The sequence below is a fragment of the Convolutriloba macropyga genome, chromosome 7, assembly GCF_964194025.1.
Source record: "Convolutriloba macropyga chromosome 7, txConMacr16.3, whole genome shotgun sequence".
In the NCBI taxonomy this organism is placed as follows: Eukaryota; Metazoa; Xenacoelomorpha; order Acoela; family Convolutidae; genus Convolutriloba; species Convolutriloba macropyga.
In genome coordinates, this window is record NC_134474.1 from 17,151,352 (window position 1) to 17,172,882 (window position 21,531).

Genomic DNA, 21,531 nt, shown 5'->3' on the forward strand with positions numbered 1-21,531 from the left:
TCAATTGGCGGCAATTTAACACTAAAAGTCAAATGTGGTTATTTGAAGCCGACTATTGAACTAGTCTCCTAGTCCCATTCAGGCTCGAATAATAGAAAAAGAAAATTTAAAAATGTGCGATTAATCAAGTAAGATTTGCTTTCAGCTGGAGAAATTGCTGTAGCAAAGAAATTAAGCTTTTCTCACGAGTCGCTCGGCATTGTTTGCTTTTTAATTTGACTGCCGAATTAGTAGATTTTGGGGATTTTCGTAGAAGAGCTCTTTCGCATCCTTTAAGAATTGTTTTTTTTTGCTATTTTTATTCGCAGTTCATGTACACCTCAATTTCAACACTGTGGAGGTGAGTTAGTTTTTAAAGTAATTGAAATTTTAGAATGTAGAATGACAGCGTCTTCTAACAATGTGTGGCAATTGCCATACGTCAATTTGTTCAAACACCTCAAACTTGATCACCAAGACTTCAGCAAAGTCACGAGAGAGGGTGACATTTCGCACCGAATGGACAAAACTATCAAATCCACCGTATTCAGAATCGCAGGTTCGGTTCCGGCCAGTAATTACATTTTGATACCCAAAAAGAACGCATCACCAATTGCTCTTACGGGCAAGTATTTCTATCTTCAGTTCAAGCCTCTGCCAACTAAATATTTTGTGTTTCACCTAGAAGTCGTGACACAGGATGAGTTAGTAATTAGAGTGTCTGTTTCAAACTTATTTAAAGAATTTAAATCGACCAGCACATGGATACAATTTCCCTACATTTATACAGCTCCTGTTAACTCAGTGGACGGAATTGCGGCACAAAAAGCAATTCTTGGTGCACAAACTAACTATCATTGCCCAGCACCTCAAAACTCAAGATGGACGTTATTGTGTATGAACTTGAAGGAAATTTTGTCGAAATATGTTCAAAGGCAGTACTCGCATATTAAAACAATACAGCTTTGCTCGAGTATGCTAGTCAAAAATGTTTACACCTCCGATACAGATTACGATCCCGAGGTTTCTTTTCGAGATGCCCAGAAGTTAGCAGGTCTTCATAAGGTATCCCCAATTCCCCGTGAAATGGCCTTTCCTGTTACTAAAAATGAAACCTGGAATGAGCTGTACTCTCACGTTAGACTGCCCTCTTTGATTTCGACACCATTTGAAACGCGTCATCATGAGTTGTCTAAAACCGTTGGCTCGGGTAAAAATCCTAGCGAAATGAACTCTGGTTCTTGTAGGAGAAAAAACATGCTCGATTCTATTCCTTTCAAGCTTAACCAAGATATAAACAAAAACAGGAAAATACAGACACCGCCGAATTTTGAAGGTGGAGGAGATGCCCAGACAGTTGTAGCTAAAGCAACAGATAACGGGAATGATTGCGTACATATTTACCCGAACCTCGAGAGCCCAAGAAACAGAAATGCCAACAAATCGAAGGCCTTGTCAATTGCACGAGCGGAATCCAGCACGTCAGAATCAATTGTGAGTGCTAGGCTTGACGTGGTAACAGCAAACGGTAGGAATCGAGGCACCAATTCTGGGTTCCAGACATCCCTGAAACCGGATCCGATCGCTGAGCTGTCTCGAGTTCTGGGAGCAAACGTGCATGTTTACCCTAACTGCATTTGTTGGGCTCTTAGCGATTCGTGTTTAGTGTACGCGTCAAGCTCAATTGTTGTTTGCGTCGATGTATCAACGGACGTTCAGAGATTTTTTGTCGGACATACCGATTCCGTTACTTGTTTGAGCGTCAATAAATCCTCAACTCTTTTAGCGTCTGCGCAGCGTGGTTTTCAATCTATGATACGTGTGTGGAAGTTCTCGAACGCTCAATTGATAACAATTTTCAGAGCTCCGGACACAGAATTGACATCTTTAGTGTTCAGTTCGGACTCTAAACTGCTTTGTGGCTTCGGCAAAGATTGCCATGGAAAATCGGTGATCGCTTTATGGGATTCCTCGGATGTTACTAAGTCTTACGAGGCCCCAATAATTGCGAAAGCACATGCCGATGTTCACATAAAATCTTTAAAGTTGAACTATTTTAACCCTGAACGAATGGTTTCCTGTGGTCGTGAAAACATTCGCTTTTGGCGACTCAAGCAGAAGTCTTTGCGATCGTGTCCTGTAGATTTGGGAGATTATGCAACTCATTATTTCGCAGAAGTAAGCTATCAAGTGAATTTCTCGAAAACAAAGGAATTGACTGATCCAACGGTTGTGTACTGTTGCAGTACTTCGGGATTCGTTCTTGAAATTGAAACCGAAGGGGTCGCATTACGAGCTATTAAACGATTAGTTCAGTCAACAAGTCAAGAAATAGCAGTTAGCTTGAACAGTTTAAAAGTTACATCAGAGTATTGTGTTATTGGCTCGAAAGATGGGTTTCTACGTGTGTGGGCGTTGGATTTTTCTTCAGTTTTGCTGGAGTATGGCCAAAACTCAGAAATAGTTTCAGTTCTGCCCAGTGAAAAGGGTGATAAAATTGTCTCTGTCTCAAATTTAAATCAAGTAGGAATGCTAAATATTGTTAATCGTGAGTTCTTAACGCTGCAAACGTATCACAAGAAAAACATAACAAGTTGTGACGTTTCGAACGAGAAATTGATAGCAGTAACTTGTGTGACCGAAGATCAAGAAATTAATGTCTGGGACTTACTTACCGGAAATTTGGCTCATAATTTTAACTCGAAATCCGACAATCCAACTGAAGTTAGAATTCATCCCACCTTTGATTGGATAGTTTGCGGGTTCGAGTCTGGGTCAGTTCGGGTTCTAGACATGCGAAGTGCGCAGTTTGTTTATGAGTTTAACGAAGTTATGAGAGGTGTTATAACCGGATTAGTTATCCGTCCATGTGGCAAACAAGTTATAGCATCGTGCAGTTTAGGAATTTTGGGCTCATTGTGCGTCGATCCGACGTTTGCGGTTTTGAGAATTCTGCCGTCGATGTTACCGAAAAGGTTAATGAAAAGAACCCTAAATTTGAGTCCTGACGGTCAAAGGTGCATATTTATTGGACCTTCGGAATACGTGGTTAGTGTTATAGATAGCAAAACCCTGAACGAGTTGCTTCGAATAGACATCACCCAGTTAAACTCTGATCAGTTATCAAGAGGTGTTATTGAAAAAGGGTCGCTGGCCAGCTTCTCAAACAGTCATATATTGTTAGTAACAACTTTTGGGAATTTGTATTTCCTCGATTTGGTATCGGGAAAACGGTTGAATGTGCAAATCGTACATAAAGATAATTGTACAGCGATTGAAAGCAGCAAAGATGATTCGTTTTTCTTTACAGCTGGTGATAAAGTTTTGAAAGTGTGGGATTACAAATTGCGATTCGATGTCAATTGCCAAATGTTAACAGGCCATAGGGACGATGTCAATAGCTTACATTTTATCCCAAAGCTGAACTCAGTTGTATCGGTTGGTGAGCATGTTTTAATATGGCGAATAAGGGACGGAAATCCCGCCGTGCTTCAAATGTCGAAATCAAATCTCGTCAATAATATGACCAGAGTTTCACACGATGTTCAGGATCCTTGTCATGGAGACGCATACCAGGCGACAGTGCAGCTTAAAAATGTCTTGTCGGGGGTTGAAATTGAGGAGGCTCCGCGTGAAATGATTCCGGAACCAACAGCAGCACCTCCTGATTTAAGTTCCATAGCTGCTCATGATGACTCAATTGTAAGCGAGCTTGAAGTTCTGAATATTTCGGACTCAAAAGTTGATAATAATAAACGTTTTCCTGATAGAGCCGTGCCCAATTGTGGAAATTTTGAGAAAACTGACCCACTAGAAGATTTAGAAGTTGTTGAAATTGATTTAAACGAGAAATTGAAGGAACCAACATGTTTCAAGCATTTCAAAAGAAAACCGAAAGATTCCAAAGTTGCCTCTGTTCACTTTTCAGCGCCCGAGAACCAAGTTGGAATGAAACTGAAGTCCATGGTTGCGTTTAATGGCAACGCTAGAGACAACATTTTATGGAAAACGGAGCCTGGTTTACTGTATTATACAACAGGAATTTCTATTGTGATTGAAGATTTGTCATCAAATGGGCAGAAAATTCTAAAAGGCCATGTCAGCGAGATTTCTACGATAACTATTCAAGCATCGGGTAAATATTTAGCGAGTGCCTCTGGCGAAACTGAGGAGATTTCTTGTCAAATTATAACTTGGGATCTGGAAAAGAATGCGTGTCACAATGTTACCGAGTGTGCTTACAATGAAATTGTATCTCTTAAGTACTCAAATGATAGCCGGTTTTTGTTATCCCTGAGTGACTTTAGTGATCGCATGTTTACAATTTGGAATTCTGAATCTATGCAGTCTTTGGTATCCTCAAAGTTAGACTTCGTAGCCAATGCCATTGCCTGGGATTATGATTCGCCGTTGGAGTTCTGCATCGTTGGTAGCGATTGTTCGGTATCTTTCTGGATTCTTGAAGAGTCCTCAAATGATGATGGATCAGGAACCAATTTCTCCTTATCATATCATTCTTCTGATTCGCCAATTGACATTGTGAAACACAGATCCGACAGCAAGTCGGTGGGCAAAGGACACGCTTTTGTGTCTTTGTCATACGCAGGGTTAAGTATTTTGTACATTGGGTCGGATCAGGGTATTGTAAGTGCCTGGGATACCAGGAGCAACACATGTTACATGCATTGGGTTGCCGGCACCGCAGAAATCACTCACATATCTGCGCTTGGAACCCGTCTGATTACAGGATCCATGGACAACAAGCTCAAGTTATGGACTGTTGTGTCCTCGAACTCAAATCAGCCGACGCGCGTCACGTCGGATATGTCAAGGGTTCCAGGCAACGGTCTCATTATGGAGGATGAATATACCTTATCAGGTTCAATTACGGGAGGGTCGTTCGACGATAATTTAGAACTGGGTCTAGTAGGAACTTCAGATTGTATTGTTTGGTACATTAATTGGTTAGAAAGAAATACTGTCCGTCTTGTTAACGGAAATAGTTCTCAAGTTACCTGTTCTATTTTCTATGGAAGCAGTTCTGTCGCTGTTGGCAGCCTAGATGGTGGCATTAGGCTGTATTCTGTGCACGATAATGAATTGTTAACGCATTTCAAAACAAAGAAGCCAGTTTCTTGTTTGTGTTACTTGGAAGCTGATCCAAAAGATGTAACGAAGAAACGATTATTCGCAGGATTCCATGACGGGTCAATTACAGTTTTTGATCTCAACAAATGCGAAGTCCTGAAAAACATAGCTGTTCACACCGATTCGGTCACCAAAATCACTCTAGCCCCCGAAAGGAACTACGTCTTGTCGGCTTCAGAATCGGGTTCCGCGGCTTTGATCGATTCTTCGTCTTTTGTGGTTTCAAGGATGCTGTCTGATCACAAAGGATCAACCATTTCGGATGTCTCTTTTTCGCCATTTGTAAATGCCTCCGATAAAGAACACTTTGCAATAGCGAGTTTGGACAACAGAATATCAATATGGCAAAGTTGTTGGCCTAAAGAGCGATGCGTTCTGTGTGATTGGATTACAATTTCAGGCCCGCAAATTGTGAACGAAAAAGTCAATACAGTTGTCCACTTTAGCCCAACGGAAAAGAATATTTTATTGTATTCAGGGAAGTTGTTGAAAAAAGCGATTCGATTTTACAGTATGAGAGACCGAAGAGTGATTCGCGAATTAGAAATTGATTGTTACCCGACTTTCTTGGAAGTTTCTTTGAAAGGGAATTTAATTTGCATTGGAACTGGTTCGTGGTTATTAAAGCTGGTGGATTACAACGAGGGAAGTTTCCAAGATTTCTTAATTCATTCAGGTAAACTGAACAGCGCGAATTTTAGTCAACAAGACCCAAACCAGATGCTCGTTTCTTGTGCTGAGAACGAAGTTGCTATCTGGAAAATTTCGCTTTGAACAATTAATCAAGAAATTGACTCAATTTAGTGCCTTCAGAACTTGCCAAAAGTTTGATTGAATTTTGTGTAGATTTGTGTAAATAGATACTCGTGTTGTACATAGATTTTGTGCTTATTGTTTGAGATTAATTAGTCAAAATTCGATTAAAAGTGTTTTGGTAAATTAGGAATGAGTTGAGTTTTGGGGAGTTTCAAATGGACGACGTTTCAAATAGACGACACCAAGATTTTGTATCAAATGGGCGACAAAAATAAATAGGTTAGGTCAAAAAAAAAAATAAATGAGGCTTGGTCAAAATCTTGCATTCGTCTTTGTAATTTTTAAAAGTTACTGCTAAGTTTAGCTGAATTTGAAAGTTTGACTTCAAATTGAGATAATCGAAAGTTACGGAGGTGCTGATTTAAATTTAGAAATTTTCTTATCGCCTGAGAACAAATTGAACATTGCTTGGATAAAAACTTATTTTAAAAATAAAGTAACTTAAGAGTACCGGCTGACCAGAAAAGTTTTATCATTACTTCCTTCGTTTTCAATTTTTTTCAACAAACTTGGTTTGATGGCTTCCTCTATTGAAAGCTCTGCGATTCGATCTTTTCCTTGACGCCATCATAAAACATGGAAGTGTAATCCTATAACTTTCTAATTGAACGAAATTTTAGATAATTATTGTAAGCGCGTGTGCCTGTTTTGCAATTTTATAGTTTCTTTAACTTTTTCACGCTTGACTCTTCATTTTTTGTGAGTGATTTCAATTCCGCTAACTCAAATTAAGTCTGTTGCTATAAAAAAACCGATCGTGAGAGACAAACGTTCATACCACGTGTAGTTAAGTGCTTAATGTCCGTGACTCTTATCAGGGAGGATGCGGGTCCTAACCTCACCCTATTCAACAGTTTTTGCGTCATTAAAGTTTCTAACCTATGCCCCCTTCTAAATTCTTTGCGTTGGCAGTCCTTCAGGAGCGATTCGTCCGATGTTAGTCGGTTTATGTTTTATATATTGGTTAATATCAGCTGATATATCTGGTACATCTTAACATCATTAATGCACGCATTATTATATCACTTGCCGCATATAATAAGACTTTCCAATATATCACTTGCCAATAAGACTCATTTGAAGCTTGTCAAGGATATTGAAAAGATTTTTATTTTTGCGACTGATAAATTAATGGAGTTTTTACTAATTTTTAAGGATGGGTTCTGAGCTAAGCTAATTTGAGAAGGCAATATCGGCCTATGCTAGTAGTATTCTTGGTTAGATGTATTTTTGGATATTTCCGTTTGTGTTCCCCAGAACGTTATGCACCCCCCCCCCCCCCCCCACCGTTACAAAGCTCCCCTAAGTTGGGGGTGGGTGCAAAAACAGAAAAAAAATCCGTATTCGCACGACTTGCGTATTTAAGCTTAGCCTAGGTTGGGTAGATATTGTCTTTTGAAGTACTCTAGCTGTCAACGTATATTTAGATCTTCTCTCCCACAAATTATGAATGAAACCAAGAATACGCAGTAATTTAGAATTTTAAGCAACGTTGCATTTAAATCAGAGTTGTGAATTATTTCATTTTTGAAATACGATATAAGAAATCACCATCAAAGCTTAAGCTCGTCAAGGTCTTCGGCAATTGATCGAAATGCGAAGTCGAGCTTTAAACAGATCTACCCGAATATCACCCTGTATAGATATTCTAGAAGGGATTCGCTTAAGTTCTCCACTCTCTGAACTATCTTGTTGCATCCATCCGTGCGACAGCAGTATGAGAAGTAGCCGGGTTCCTTGTTGTGAAGACCGTATATTGGACATCTATGAGTGTATCCACATTTGTGAGTGATGTTATCCCGGCCCTCACTCAGACCACGGTTTGCCTAAAACAAAGCGCGGTGTAAACAAAGCAACGGTAAACCATCACAAGTAGAATCGGTAGTGTGCGTTCCACATAAATTTACGGCCTATTAAATTACAGTAAAGAGAAAATTTTTACTACACTTTCTAGAAATCCTGGACAAGTATTGAACAAACCTGCTTCGGTTAAAAAAACATCCGGTAGAGTACCAGAAACGGCTCGAAGAGTCGTGCTGTAAAAAAAATTTTCAATTAACCCTACCTGTCTAAAAAAAATTATCCAAAAAATACAAACAACACAATATATAGTTATAACAAACAATTTTTAGTTAGAAACAACCGTGGGGGCAGATTAGATAGATGGGGACTTGCATGGGATGAGAAATTCTCGAAATGAACTTGTCATCTGGAATATTATCAGCAGTTTTTTACTATATATAGATTGATTACAAACAAAGGTACTGTTAAAATCTAATGTTCGAAAACAGACAGAAGGCAACATTCAAAAAATGGGGCTAAAAGTTCGAATAGGAGGAAGCAAAATTTCAAGTCAAGATCAAACTTGCTTTAGCTGAGAAAAAAATTTGTGGAATTCCGATACTCCTGTTTGATTCGTAAGAACGTGTAGAATACCGATACTCCTCTTCAAGTCATAAAACCCTGTAGAATACAAATATTCTCCGAGTCGTAAAAAATTGTAAGAAAGAAAAAGAATTTATTTCTTTGATCAAGTACCAAATAAGTAACAGCAAGTACAAAAAATAAACGTAAATATTGACTCGTACAAACATGATCAAAGTGGACAGGCAACGGGGTATTTAAACCCACACACCCTGCCCTTAGAGACTCTGTAAACTAGGCAGTAGGACTATTTCAACAAAGAAGTATCTATGATAACAAAAACATCGAAGAATGAAGAAATGGAAAAGAAAACTTAAAAAATATTTTTGCTACATTCGTCAAAAATTAACAGCAGCCTAATTAATGATCAAAGCTCGTTAAACCTACTGGAGGCCTCCAAAATAAATTAGGCCTCCAAAATTTTTCGGTTTAAAAAATTTTCCTAAGTTTTTCAGAAGCAATTTTGGGAAAAATTCAAAAATTTTGAAAAATTGCGATAACTTGGAAACTAGAGGCTGAGAGCTCATTTTTTCTCACAAAAATCCCATTCCCAAAGTAGATATCTGATAGCATTTATGCAAGGGGTCGTTTTTTAAAGAATTTCCTAGAAAAATTATTCAAAGATGTATTTCACTATATCACCTTTATTAACCAAAAATGTAGAATGCCTATACTCCTCAGCTATTCGTAAAAAGATTTTTGCTGCCTTATCGAAGCAGCAGCAAACCTCGACGCACTAGCGGAAAATATTTTTAGAGAACTTCATGCGGCTAGTTAGTTTAATTGGAGTAAATATTGGAAAGGTTAGGCACAGAAATTTTGTCTCGAGTAGAACGAAAAGAACGTTTGTGTTTAAGTTTGATTTTTACTGAATCAAATCTTGAATGTAAATAATCGAGATAAAATTTCTAACCTTCTCAACCAAAACCAAACTGATTCAGTAATCCAACGTTTGATTAAGATAAATAGTTGCACCCCTTAAGACCTTTTCTGTTGCCCAACAATAAATAATTTGAGAAACTTGTGGTGTTAAATAATTAACTAAGTTATACTCTTTGCATGTTATTTTTCTGGTTGTTTTTGATTTTTATTACACGTTCTTGGCTGATACGGCATCGTCTTACAATAACAACTAATTGCCAAGTATTGTATTTTTTTCTCTTCAATCTGAGGCTCGAGCTATTTCAGCCATTAAATTCGGTGGAAAATGAATTTTTTAAAAAATGATTGTTTTTCCTAGACCAATGAAAAATATTTTCGAAGATAGGTTAAGAATTGCAAAAATTTTTGGGCGCAACAAATTTTGCTCTTGTCAACAAGAGATACCGACCGGAAAATAGTGTCCCAGGAAATGGGTTATCATAAAGTTCCTGAACGCCCAAAGAAGGTCAAAAAATGAACCATAAATGCATTGAACAAAAACAATTAGCTTTTCTAGATCTCTTGTTTTTGAGCTTCACGTAATTTAATGAAGTAGAGAATAACATGATATCTGAAGTTCTGCATTTTCAAAATTTGATTTTTCAAATGTTTAAACTTTGTTTAACATTAGCCCATTTTTAACCTTTTTTTTGTTTTGAGCATAGGATTAAGTTTATAGATCAAAGAATTTTACCTATTTTACCCAGCAAAGCGTATATTTGGGGTGTACTTCGGGTAAAAATTTGGGTAACATTCACTATCATATTTTTTTTAAAAAAAGCGTTGTGAGCGTGTGTTAACAAAGGTGACCACGAGAAAAAAAATGTAAAAAGTTCAGTCTTACTCAAAGTTGAACTAATAAGTCTTTATTATCTGTAACGGCTTTTTTGAACTATTGTGCAAATTAGTGACATTTTTTTCAATGCTTTGCACGCTCTATGCAACTGTTGTCCAGTGTTATTGTAATTAACTTCCACAATTTTTTTCAGTGCTATTCACAATTAACCACTCCGTTTGACATGCCTGCCGTATCCTTTCTAAATATTAATCCGTTAACAATTGTCAACTGAAGAGAATTTAAATTGAACCCGATTGATAAAAATCGCATAAAAATTCTTTATATCACTAATTGATAATTACGTGATATGAGGACGGATAGCCGATTTGCACCTACCCTTTTGGTCAAATTATTTTAAAAATGCAGTTTTCTGAATTGTATGAAGTAATCCACTAAAAAATGCGACAAACAGAGTCGTGTGCGTGTTTATCAATGTTGAAAAATCAAATCCGGACTTTTATGAAGAAAAAAGTGACAAAATTAATAGAGAGACCACCTTTTGTCATGAAACCAATCCTTAAAAACGATAAATTTTGACTTGTGTTGTATCGCTAGGATTTTTTTTTGTGTCACACTTGATGTTAGGAACCAAAGTTCATCGGTCAGAAATTAGGTTTTCTTTTAAATTTCGAAGCGACAAATTGGAAGTGAAGAAGATTTTAAATTTCTCAAAATTTATAACAATCGATAAACATCTGCCATTAGCAAAGTTTTGATTTTTGCAGAGAAAAATTAACTGTCTCGATACAGCTGTTTGCTTCGTAAAGTTTATATAACAGGGTGAGTTGTACAATTTTGTTTGAATAATAATAAAGTTTTTATTACCTCAAGAAAGAACTAATTGGAAATTGTTCAATGACGCAGAATACAATTGACCTATCAGTTGACAATTAACACTCGATAATGAACTTCAAAAGCTAACTCAATTTTCTTGTAAATCAATTTTAATTTTTTTGCTATGAACCAGAAAATGTTGCAATTTTTCTAACTGTTTCTTAATAAAATTAGAGCTTAATACTTTATTATCTTTTGTAAAGAAAATGACAAAATTTTGAACTAAAAACCTTTCTAATAACTATCCTTAATTGATAACGGTAACATGGTTTTTAAAGTAAGTAACATATACTAAATATGAATTTTATGCCTGGCTCTCAATTAATTTTGAGTTTCCTCCTGAACATAATTTCAGAATTTTGGAATGCTTTCGTTTGTAGAAACAATGAACAAGAAATTGATTACAATTAACACAAAGATCTATTTCTTAAGGAAACCACGTTTTCAATGAAACTCCATCTGGTAAAGTGCAAGAATTTTTCAATGAGCAGTTAGGAGCAGCCACTTTGTGTGAAAATTTTAATTGAAATTTTTTTATTAAAAAAATTAGCAGGACCTTCAAAATAAATTTACTGATAATACTGCGGCATGATTACAGGTTTTTTTAGCTGGTTTCGAAATGCTTAAATTTTTCTGTTTTTCCAGCAAAATTCGCGTTTTTGTGAATTTGCTATAAAAAAATTTTATTCAACTGCAGTTTCTGGTTGATGGAGACACTTAAGTTTTTCTTTAAAAAACTCCAACAATTCATAAATAATTTCCAATGGACTTATTTATGACAATGGTTTAATAGGAGGTCATCCATGTCCTGGTAATTTCAGTCCTTCTTTCTCAAAAAAGAGAAAAAATTCAGAAAAAAATAATGAAATTTATTATCTCACTTTTCTTCCTGCGATTTAAGTAGAAGCTGTTAGGTAAGTAAAAGAAAAAAGTATGTACTCGTATACTTTTTGTGATATTTTGCATTATGGTATAGATTATTTTGTGTGTTTCCAAATATATTTTGCACAAATATATTCATAAATCCAAATGCATCTCAAAAAATGAAAACTTACGGTACCTTAGTTTTGAAAGATGTTTTAAAAAATTTCTAAAAGAACGTAATCGAGTGTACTAAAGCGGTTGTAATTTTTACACAAAATGGCGCTTTGATGGTATTTCTCAAAAAATTGGCGCAACATCAGCTGGCTTTTATGATAGTACTTGAATTGTTCTGTCTGTCTGGTCTTCCATGATTAGACCAATCTATAGTTTGGAAGAAGTGACCCATTTTGACAGGTTATTTGAGTGTTAATTGTTTTCCCAAGATTAGTTATGAACAAAATCTGAGAAGTTCAATGAATAGGTAATATTTTTGTTAGCTCATTTTACTTCAATGATTCTATGGAGGAAAATTAACGTAAAATTAAAAAAGAGACCATCTTTTGTCGCTTACCCATGAAGTCAATCCTTGAAGATTTTTTTATTCATTCTCAAAATTTTTAACAATCGATATAAACATCTGCCATTAACAAAGTTATACAAAGATAACTTTACTGAGAAAAATTGACTTTCTCCATACAGCTGTTTTCTTCGTAAAATTTATATAACAAAGTGAGTTGTACAATTTTATTTGAAAAATTATACAGTTTTTATTACCTCAAGAAAGACCTAATTGGAAATTGTTCAATGACGCAGAATACAATTGACCTATCAGTTGACATTGTAAAGAAAATGACGAATTTTTGAAGCAAAACCGTCTAATAGCTATACTTAATTGATAACGGTAACATGGTTTTTAATGTAAGTAACATATACTAAATATGATTTTTATGCCTGGCCCTCAATTAATTTTGAGTTTCCTCCTGAACATACTTTCAGACTTTTTTGGAATGGTTTCGTTTGTGGAAACAATGAACGGAAAATGGATTACAATTAACACAAAGATCTATTTCTTAAGGAAACCACGTTTTCAATGAAACTCCATCTGGCAAAACGCATGAATTTTTCAATGAGCAGTCAAGAGCAGCCACTTTGTGTGAAAATTTTGAGTGATAATTTTTTGTTCCGATCCCTCTTGAGGGGGGAGGAACTATATACTCAAATGGGTATTTTTTTGTTCAGTCATATTTGGCCGATCGATATATTCATCGTAGAGAGTTGAGACTGGTATCATTAGAAAGCTTGTCCAGCGCAGCATATGGAATTAAAAAGATTTTTTTGACTTCCGTTTTTGACAGGGAGATATCGAGGTTTAAAATTTCGAGAAAATATAGTGAATTCCGTTGATTTCATTCACCTTTTTTCGGAATTTTTTACTAAAATTTCGCCAATTTTGATAAAAATTAATAAAATTTTTCAACAAAATATTGTTGATTTTACGTTTAAAGACAAAATATTTTGTTGGCTATTTTCATTGAATTTTTTTGGTCACAAATTCCGGCAAAATATTTCACAAAATTCGGATTTTTTCTTCAAAAACAGCACGAAATAAGTTTCTTTAGTCCACTTTGATTAAATTTGCACAAAGTACACAACCACACACCAATAACACAATCTATTTACACTTAAAAAGGGGACTATTTCTACCTCAGCTTGCGTTGAGAGTGCTCTGTAATTGAAGATTTGCCGTTTTTTGCTAACTTTATTCGTTGATTATCAAAAACGCAGCGTTTATTTTTGATTTTTTAACTAACAACATATCTTTATCAACAAAATTCTAAAAATTAAAAATTACTAATGAACAATCAGCATTAGCTGGACTAGTTCTGTACCAATGTTGGACCGTTACAATCCAAAAATAATCCGAATTGTCAGTTTGTTTTTATAAAAAAAAATTCGATCTTTTTTATATTAAATAAATAACAGAACATTTCAAATCAAAGCTCACTAGTGATAGATCCTGTTGGCTTGCTAATTAGCTTGAAATTAATTTATCTAGTTCATTGCTTGAAAGCTTATGGTCGGTTTGAATTTTAAAATACTTGATTTTTAAATAAAAAATTGCTAATTGAACTTTGCCTCCATTTTTCTCTTAATTTGGTCAACTTGTAGCTTAGTGTCAGCAATCAAAGAGTGCTCCTTCTTTCTGCTGAATTGAATTTTAGTCTTTATTGCGGTTTTGCGCCTTAAGTTATGGTGTTCTGGCTTTGATACTACTAGATTTCAAATTTTTTTCTTTAATTATTAGATATTTTTCCATTTTTCATCTTTTCTAGTTTTGTCAAACTATCACGTGATTGTCAATTCATATATCACATTTTTCGCGTTCAATATAACGCACAATTGATAATTTTTAAGTCCTTAACGATATAGATTGAGGTTCTTTACCGCTTCGACAGTACTTTTTCGAAGAATTTAATTGAATTTTTTAATTTTGTCTATAACTGTCGTTTTTACTTTGTCTTTTTAGTCGTATTCAATGTCCCGTACAATGACCCGTCTTGATTGGCTTTTCCTGGAGGAGTAGATGAGCCGATGTACTGATATTAGAAGATAGAAAATGGCTTTCACGACTTTAATAACAATTGTTTTTCAAAATGAAAAATAAAACATTTCAACTTCGCAGTTTTGTTCCATTTATGGTCTGTTTGTTACCTGGTCTCGTTAATTAAAGGTTAAAATTGACATTATTTTTGTCAAGCAAAAATGTCAAAAGGGATTGGTGTCACAAAATCTAATGTTTTTAAAGAATGCGTTATGACTTTACTGGCTTCGACACGGGTTTTTCACAAAAAAAGTCAATTAATTTTTGATTTTTGTCATATTTGACGTTCTTTTTGTAGACGTAAGACATATTCCGGATAATTGCAGGTTTCAAGGCCTTCCTTTGGAAGAATGGACGGACCTATTCAAATTTTTCATTTTGTAATTAATGTTTTTTATGTCTTTGGAAATAAATTTTTTTCAAAAAAAAAATTAAGTGTTACATAATTTTGCATTTTTTTTCTTTTTTGTCTAATTGTTGCTTATTTTCATTAACGAGCGGCCACATATTACATTATTGGTGTTCGACGAAGGCGCAATTGAACACATTTTGGGGGCCAAAGTAAGGCTTTACGGCTTCCAAATCATTTTCCGGCAAGTTTTAATTGATTTTTAGTTTGTTGTCTATTTATTGTTCTTTTTGTTACTGCATGAAAAATTGAATACCAAGAGTTCTTAATTCCCTTCTATAGAAGCATTGGTAATTGTAAACCTATGGGATTTTTTAGTTGATTCCTAATGGTTTTCATTACTTTGAAATTAATTGTTTTTTTAAAAAAAACTTCAGCAATATTTCTAACTTTAAATTTTGTTCTTTTTTGTCTAATTGTTACCAAGTTTTATTATGAACTGGTCAATAAGCATTTTGTGCTGGTGAATTACAAGTTTTTTTGTTTATATTCAGTTTTATCTGACGCTATTTTGACTTTGCTATTAAGTTTTGTTTTTTAAAACGGACATAAATTTTTTGATATAATTAATGTTTGTTGTTGTTGTCTGATTTTGCCTTCGTCTTCGCTCACTTTCTTAATATCGGCATATTTCAACAATCTAACGCATCATTTTTTATTCACTTGAGTTATTTGGTTTGGAGGATATCTTTTCGTTCATACACCAGTTTTTTTTTGAAAAATACTTGAATTTTTTGTGTTTTTCCATCTGTTCCTCATTTGGTGGACAATTATGCCAAAATTGTGGATGAGCGGGGTCGGAACCTTATGTGCAATCGCACATTACCGAGCCGCCTTGTTATTATTAAAAATTTAGCAGGTCCTTAAAATAAATTTACTGAGAATGCCGCGGCATGCTTACAGGTCGTTTTTATCTGGTGTCAAAATGCTTAAATTTTTCTTTTGTTCCGGCAAAATTGGCGTTCTGTTGAGTTTGCCATAAAAACATTTTATTCAACTGTAGTTTCTGGTTGATAGAGACAATTATGTTCTTCTTTAAAAAAACTCCAACAACTCCAATAAATAATTTCCAATAGACCTATTTATGACAATGGTTTAATAAGAGGTCATTCATGTCCTGGTAATTTCAGTTCTTCCTTCTCAGAAAAGAGAAAAATTTAAGAACAAAAATTAAAGAACTATTTTATCTTACGTTTCTTCTAAGGTTTGAGTAGAAGCTGATAGAAGTAATTGAAAAAAGTAAGTACTCGTATACTCTTTGTAATATGTTGCGTTATGGTATAGATTATATTGCGTGTTTTGAAATTTTGTCCATATTTTGCATAAATATATTCGTAAAACGCTTAGATTGTAGTTAGAAAACGAAATGCATCACAAAAATGAAAACTTAAGGTACCTTTGTTTTTTAAAGCTGTTTTTAAAAAAACTTTCGAAACAACGTAATCGAGTGTACTAAAGCGGTCCCTTTTTTTCACAAAATGGCGCTTTGATGGTATTTCTCGCTAAATTGGCGCAACATCCGCTAGCTTTTACGATAGTACTCGAATTGTTCTGTCTGTCTGTAATTTTTTCCTCAAGTGTAATTATGAATAAAATCTGAGAAGTTCAATGATTTTGTAGATTTGTTTTTATTAGCCCAGCTTTGCGTTAATGATTCTTTAAGTCTATTTGACGAGATAATTTACTGTCATCAATTAATGCTATATAACATTGTAAGTTTCGTCTAATACACATGAGAATAAAATGCAAATCGTTACGATGCAATGTACAGTTAAGAATATATCATAAGTTAAATTTTAAGCAAAACATTAAAATAGTTAGCTATTTTTTTGCACAATTTTTATATATTGCGTGAAGATATACGAAGTAAACAGTTACTAATATCGAATGCTTTCAATGACATCTTGCATATCAATTACTTTTGGGTCCTTTAATTTCTCTTAAAAAAATATTCTTTCGCTTCTTTTTTCAAGGAAGCTCTCGATTTTGTTTTTTATGATATTACAAGGCAAACTATTATAAGATGGAATGTTATGTGCAACTGAAGAATCAGCTAAAACACATCAATAGAGTAAACACAAATAGAATTTCGATGGGAAAAAGAAACGTTCTAACGCCTTCATGAACAGCAATAAGAAGCAATTAAATGTACCGTTAAAAAAAGATGAGAAATGCGGTCAATTTTCTATTCAACTATTGACTTTAAATTCAGCAAGTCTTACGAAAGTTTACGTATTCACAGTAAATCCTACGTTTATACCGCTAAAACCTCGACGCAGGTTATAATAATATTCGTCAATTGTAAACGGCCAATGATATCTCTTATCAGACTGCATACTCCATTTTTAATGCAGTCACACAGCCGTATGAAAACAAAATATCATCACGCAGAATGAAGACCTCTGAAGACACTTGTTTGGGGTTTCCAAATGTTTTTGAAGAAGAGTCTTACCCGGCATCCAGCTAGTGGGTATGGGTTGAACACACCATCTATAGTTAATGATCCCCACAGCTTACATTGCTCTAAAAAACCACTTTTGTAATTTCTCCGGGAAAGGGGTTCGCTTTGTAGCCTTTATTCGTAACCCGCGAATTATCTGTTCTTTAATGTTTGAAACTCTTGATCTGTTCTCTGTGACCTGATTCTCTGATTAGGTCAAAAAACTCTTTCTTCTACTTCGACCTCTAACAGTATGTTTCGTTTCAGAATTACAAAGCACATCAATTTAGCAAAATGCTTCTGCAAATCGTTTAAACGTTGCTTGACCAAAACAACTCTATGGCTCAGATCTGTGTTACGGACACTTTTTTAAAGAGCTCTTTGAAATAGTTTATCTAAATAAAAAATTCACTTAAATGATTTTTCATCCGATCAAGTACTTTAAGTATTTATAACGGATAAGCTTCAAATAGTTGATGCGATACAAGTACCAATAAATGAATTACTGAGAAAGTTTTAAACAAGGTGAAAAAGACCTATATCAAATTGTAAAGGGAATGAACAACCAACCCATCATTATATCCAAATCCTCTGAACAAATCAGCCTGGCAAACTTTTCATAGAGGTGACAAAGTTTTTTTACACGCTTTTGAAAAAACAAAAATGAAGAAAAATTCTCTGTGTCAGACCCGACTTGAACTATCAGTCAGTACAAAGTACCCAATGCCAAAAACCCATTGTGACAAGATACCCAAAATATGCCCAATATTTTATCCTAATGTTGAAGCTACCAGAACGATTGTTTAGCTAGTGCATTTGGCCCTGCCTCGCCGGCCTTTGCCGTGCCTCAGTGGCCCATGGGACTTGATATGAAACTATCAGAACCAAAAAAAAAATGATTAAATTATCAGCTTAATAATGAGAAAACATGCATGTAATACCGAGTGCTAATTTGTAATCGGATTATTGAACGAAAAAATCAAAGGAAATAATTTGGGTTTAATGGCTTCAGGTATTTTGGCACATTGGGTATATTGGCATTGGGTATTTTGTAATGTAACCGTTTTCTTCGTATCAATATAAGGAAAAATTTGCTTTCACTACGTCCTCCCTTGGCGTGCAGTAGAAGAAGACAATTTGAGTGAACCGTTTTGTTAAAAATTAAGGTGTGATGAACTATTGAAATTGATGAAGCTTAAATTATCGATTCATGCGGTTCAGTTTTGGAAATGTTCATAAATGTAACAAGTTTAAACACTCAACAGACTATTTTGTAAGAATACTGCTCTGAATAATTTTTTCCGCGGCTCTATTAGGAAATTTTCCAAAATTTCTTTTCAGACTTTTTAAGAAATGTTTAAAATTAATAAAAAATATGTGCCGAAGCTGTTGAATTTTGACTTCTACGAATTACTGGAATTATATAACAAATGTGAATAAACTATGCCAATTTTTACGCATTTTTTAAATACAATCATAGCACATTTTTGGAATCAATAAACCAAAATTCATCGGAGCAGACAAGTCGAGACTTTGTCCAGACCATTGTCGAGACTTTTGTGGTATCGAAGATATTTCTAGATTAGATCAGATTTGAATTTCAATGCTTTATAAAAAGTACCATGCATTTGTACAATCCGCATATGAGATACATTTAAATATGTCGGAGCCCGTCGAGTGATGTCTCTTTTCATAAACATTGAACAAAATGAAGCATAACCTGAAGACCTAACTTACTGACCCCTACCAGAAATGTTTCAAAAGGAATTGGTTACTTTGTATGTAATTATCCCTAAATTAATGCAAAAATTGTGTCGGATAGCGTAAACAAAGTTTTTATTATTTTGAAGTCCAATTTTGCAAAAGCTTTGAGTACCTTTCGCACTCTCGTTACCAAAGATTTTTTATTGTTTGTAGTCGATTTCACTAAGAGTTTAAGCTCAGTCTTTCCAGCCCCTCCATTTTAAAAATTTTATAATTCAAATTTGTTTATCGTACTGTTCAAAAAATAGTTTGATGAATCGTGTCTAAAAACCTTGGAAAGCACCTTAACTAGTTCATAGAGGTGAAGATTTTTTGTGTTTTAATTTTTTGTGTGGTCTTTGAGCTTCGAAACGCTTACAAATTTTTGAAGACCACTCTCTCGAAAAAAAGTAACTCTTAATATATGATATTGTGGCCAAATACTTTTTTAAAGTTTAGATAGATTTGCAGTGCCTTACACTCAGACTACTTATCGCAGAACTGGTTGAACATATGATTTGTACAAGAGCACAAAATTTCAGGACTGAAAGACTTTTTGAATCTTTAAAAACAGTTTGTTACTCGTTTCAACTTTCTCTTCATTTCTTGGATATGATTGGCAAAAAAGTTTTTGTTTTTCGTCCAATAAAACACCAATCGAAATATTTCACCATTTCAGTATTTTTTTTTTGAAAAGTTCTCCGTTTCTATTGACGCTTTTGCTGTTTTGAGTTGATTTCTAAAAATTTACTTTTCTCATGATTATATTCAGCTGATTCCCTTCCATCCAGTTGCAGATTGTTTGCAGATATTGCTCAATGATTTGGTGTCCCTTTTAGAGAGCAGTATATTGACGTATCAGTGTTGTATTGCTCTTTTCACACACAAGTGAAGATCAATAACATAATGCAAAAAAAGAGTTGTCCCTGTACTGACCCTGAGGAGCACCGGGTTTCCCGGCTCCTGTTTTTAAACTGAAAACTTCTTATGGGAACGAACTGCTTTCTTTTCCTTAGGTATGATTTCCAAAGACCAAAAAATAGATCTGGATTTCCAGATATTTCCGGTTTTTTTAGTAAAATCTCATTTTCGACAGTATCAAAGACTTTACTGAGGTCCAGAAATTCAAAACACGTTGCTTCGTTATTGTTTATTTTATCTCTTTTGTAGTTTCTACAATTTGAACAATTGTGTCAATAAAGATCTGTTTGCTTATGAACCCGCACTGATTAGGGCTTAGATAATCAATTTTTCTAAAAAATGACATAACGCGCTTGAAAATGAATTTGTAAAACATTTTGCCCAGTGCCGGCAAAAAATATATTGGTCTGTAATTGTTGGTATCCATTTGGAAACATTTGTTTTGAAATGTTATCAGTTTAGCAGTTTTTAGTATTTCCAGTCAATTCATGAAATCAAAACATTTGTAGAAAACGTCACATAAGATCTCACAGATAGCCGGATCTACAGATTTCAAAATTACATTACTGAGCCCAAACATATCAGTAGATTGTTTGTTATTCAGGTACTTTTTTGTTTTGTGAACTTCAGTGGGAGGGATCTCAGAAAGTACAACAGTATTCTCGGCATGCTTCATATATTTAAAAGTGTTTTTTTGTCTCTGATGGCGCAGCGTCATTACCTTACTATCATTTAGATTATTTGGACTAAGTTGACATAGTTTAATAGACATCAATCCATCTTTTATATTTTCGGTAAGCTTGAACATAGGCTTATTATTAGTTTCACTTCATATCTTTTGTTCGTAAAAGTTTGTTTTGGCTATGTTACATGTAGCTTTAGGTTTATTGCATATTTCCCTATTTTTCTTTTTTCACTCTTCAGTTTTAGTTACCTTATATTTCAACGTTATGTTCCATTTTTTGCTGCAAAGTTTCTAATCCTAGGTTTAACCTAACGTTTTCATTTTTTGTGTTTTTAGTCTTTTTTATCATTATAGTAGGAACAAATTTCTCCTTCAAATCATTGATTTCTATTTGTAGCCTTTCAGTTTTGTTATCAATGAAGTCTACTTTCAATGTTGCGATTTTTTTCTCTGAGCTTGAAGAAGACATCGTATTTTATGTTTTTCTTTTTCTGGCCTCCTGGGTTCGCAAAGATTCAATTTAGTCCAAAATATAAGAACAGTTCTATTATTTTTAAAACATTTATATTAAAACACCCTCAAATTATGTGTTTTTTGTTTTTCTACATTTAAGGACCTTATGTGACCCAATAGGAAGTTTAAAATTTTGTCAACTGGATAATATGACGATTCATAGCATTTGTGATAAATAAAAAGTCTCTCGTCTGTTAGCAATTTTTACACTTAAAATTAGAACATTTCGAATACTGCTCATGATCGTGTTTAATATTTTCAACTTGTCTGACAAACAAAAAAGCTTACACCACCGCCAATTCGGTCGCAATTACTTATACGTTGAAAGAGTCCAGTTTTCCGTAAGAACTATTAAAAATGGTTTTTGGCTTAGGTCTTCTAAATCAAGTTCAGT

General features: G+C 34.4%; 2 protein-coding genes and 1 long non-coding RNA gene across 6 annotated transcripts in view; 1 reads left to right on the forward strand and 2 right to left on the reverse strand.

Moving 5' to 3' along the window:
- Positions 1-21,531, reverse strand: part of LOC142342653 (dual specificity calcium/calmodulin-dependent 3',5'-cyclic nucleotide phosphodiesterase 1A-like) — a 339,291-nt gene that overhangs the window by 246,567 nt on the left and 71,193 nt on the right. The window lies entirely within an intron of this gene.
- LOC142342652 (WD repeat-containing protein 90-like) lies at positions 377-6,053 on the forward strand. The gene has a single exon (XM_075394098.1). It carries the CDS (start codon positions 382-384, stop codon positions 5,899-5,901), a length of 5,520 nt encoding a protein of 1,839 aa, XP_075250213.1. The 5' UTR covers positions 377-381; the 3' UTR covers positions 5,902-6,053.
- On the reverse strand, positions 7,407-17,360 carry LOC142342131 (uncharacterized). Its single transcript, XR_012759151.1, has 2 exons — positions 17,288-17,360; positions 7,407-7,769 (listed from the first exon to the last, which is right to left on the reverse strand). It is a non-coding gene; the product is annotated as an uncharacterized LOC142342131 (long non-coding RNA).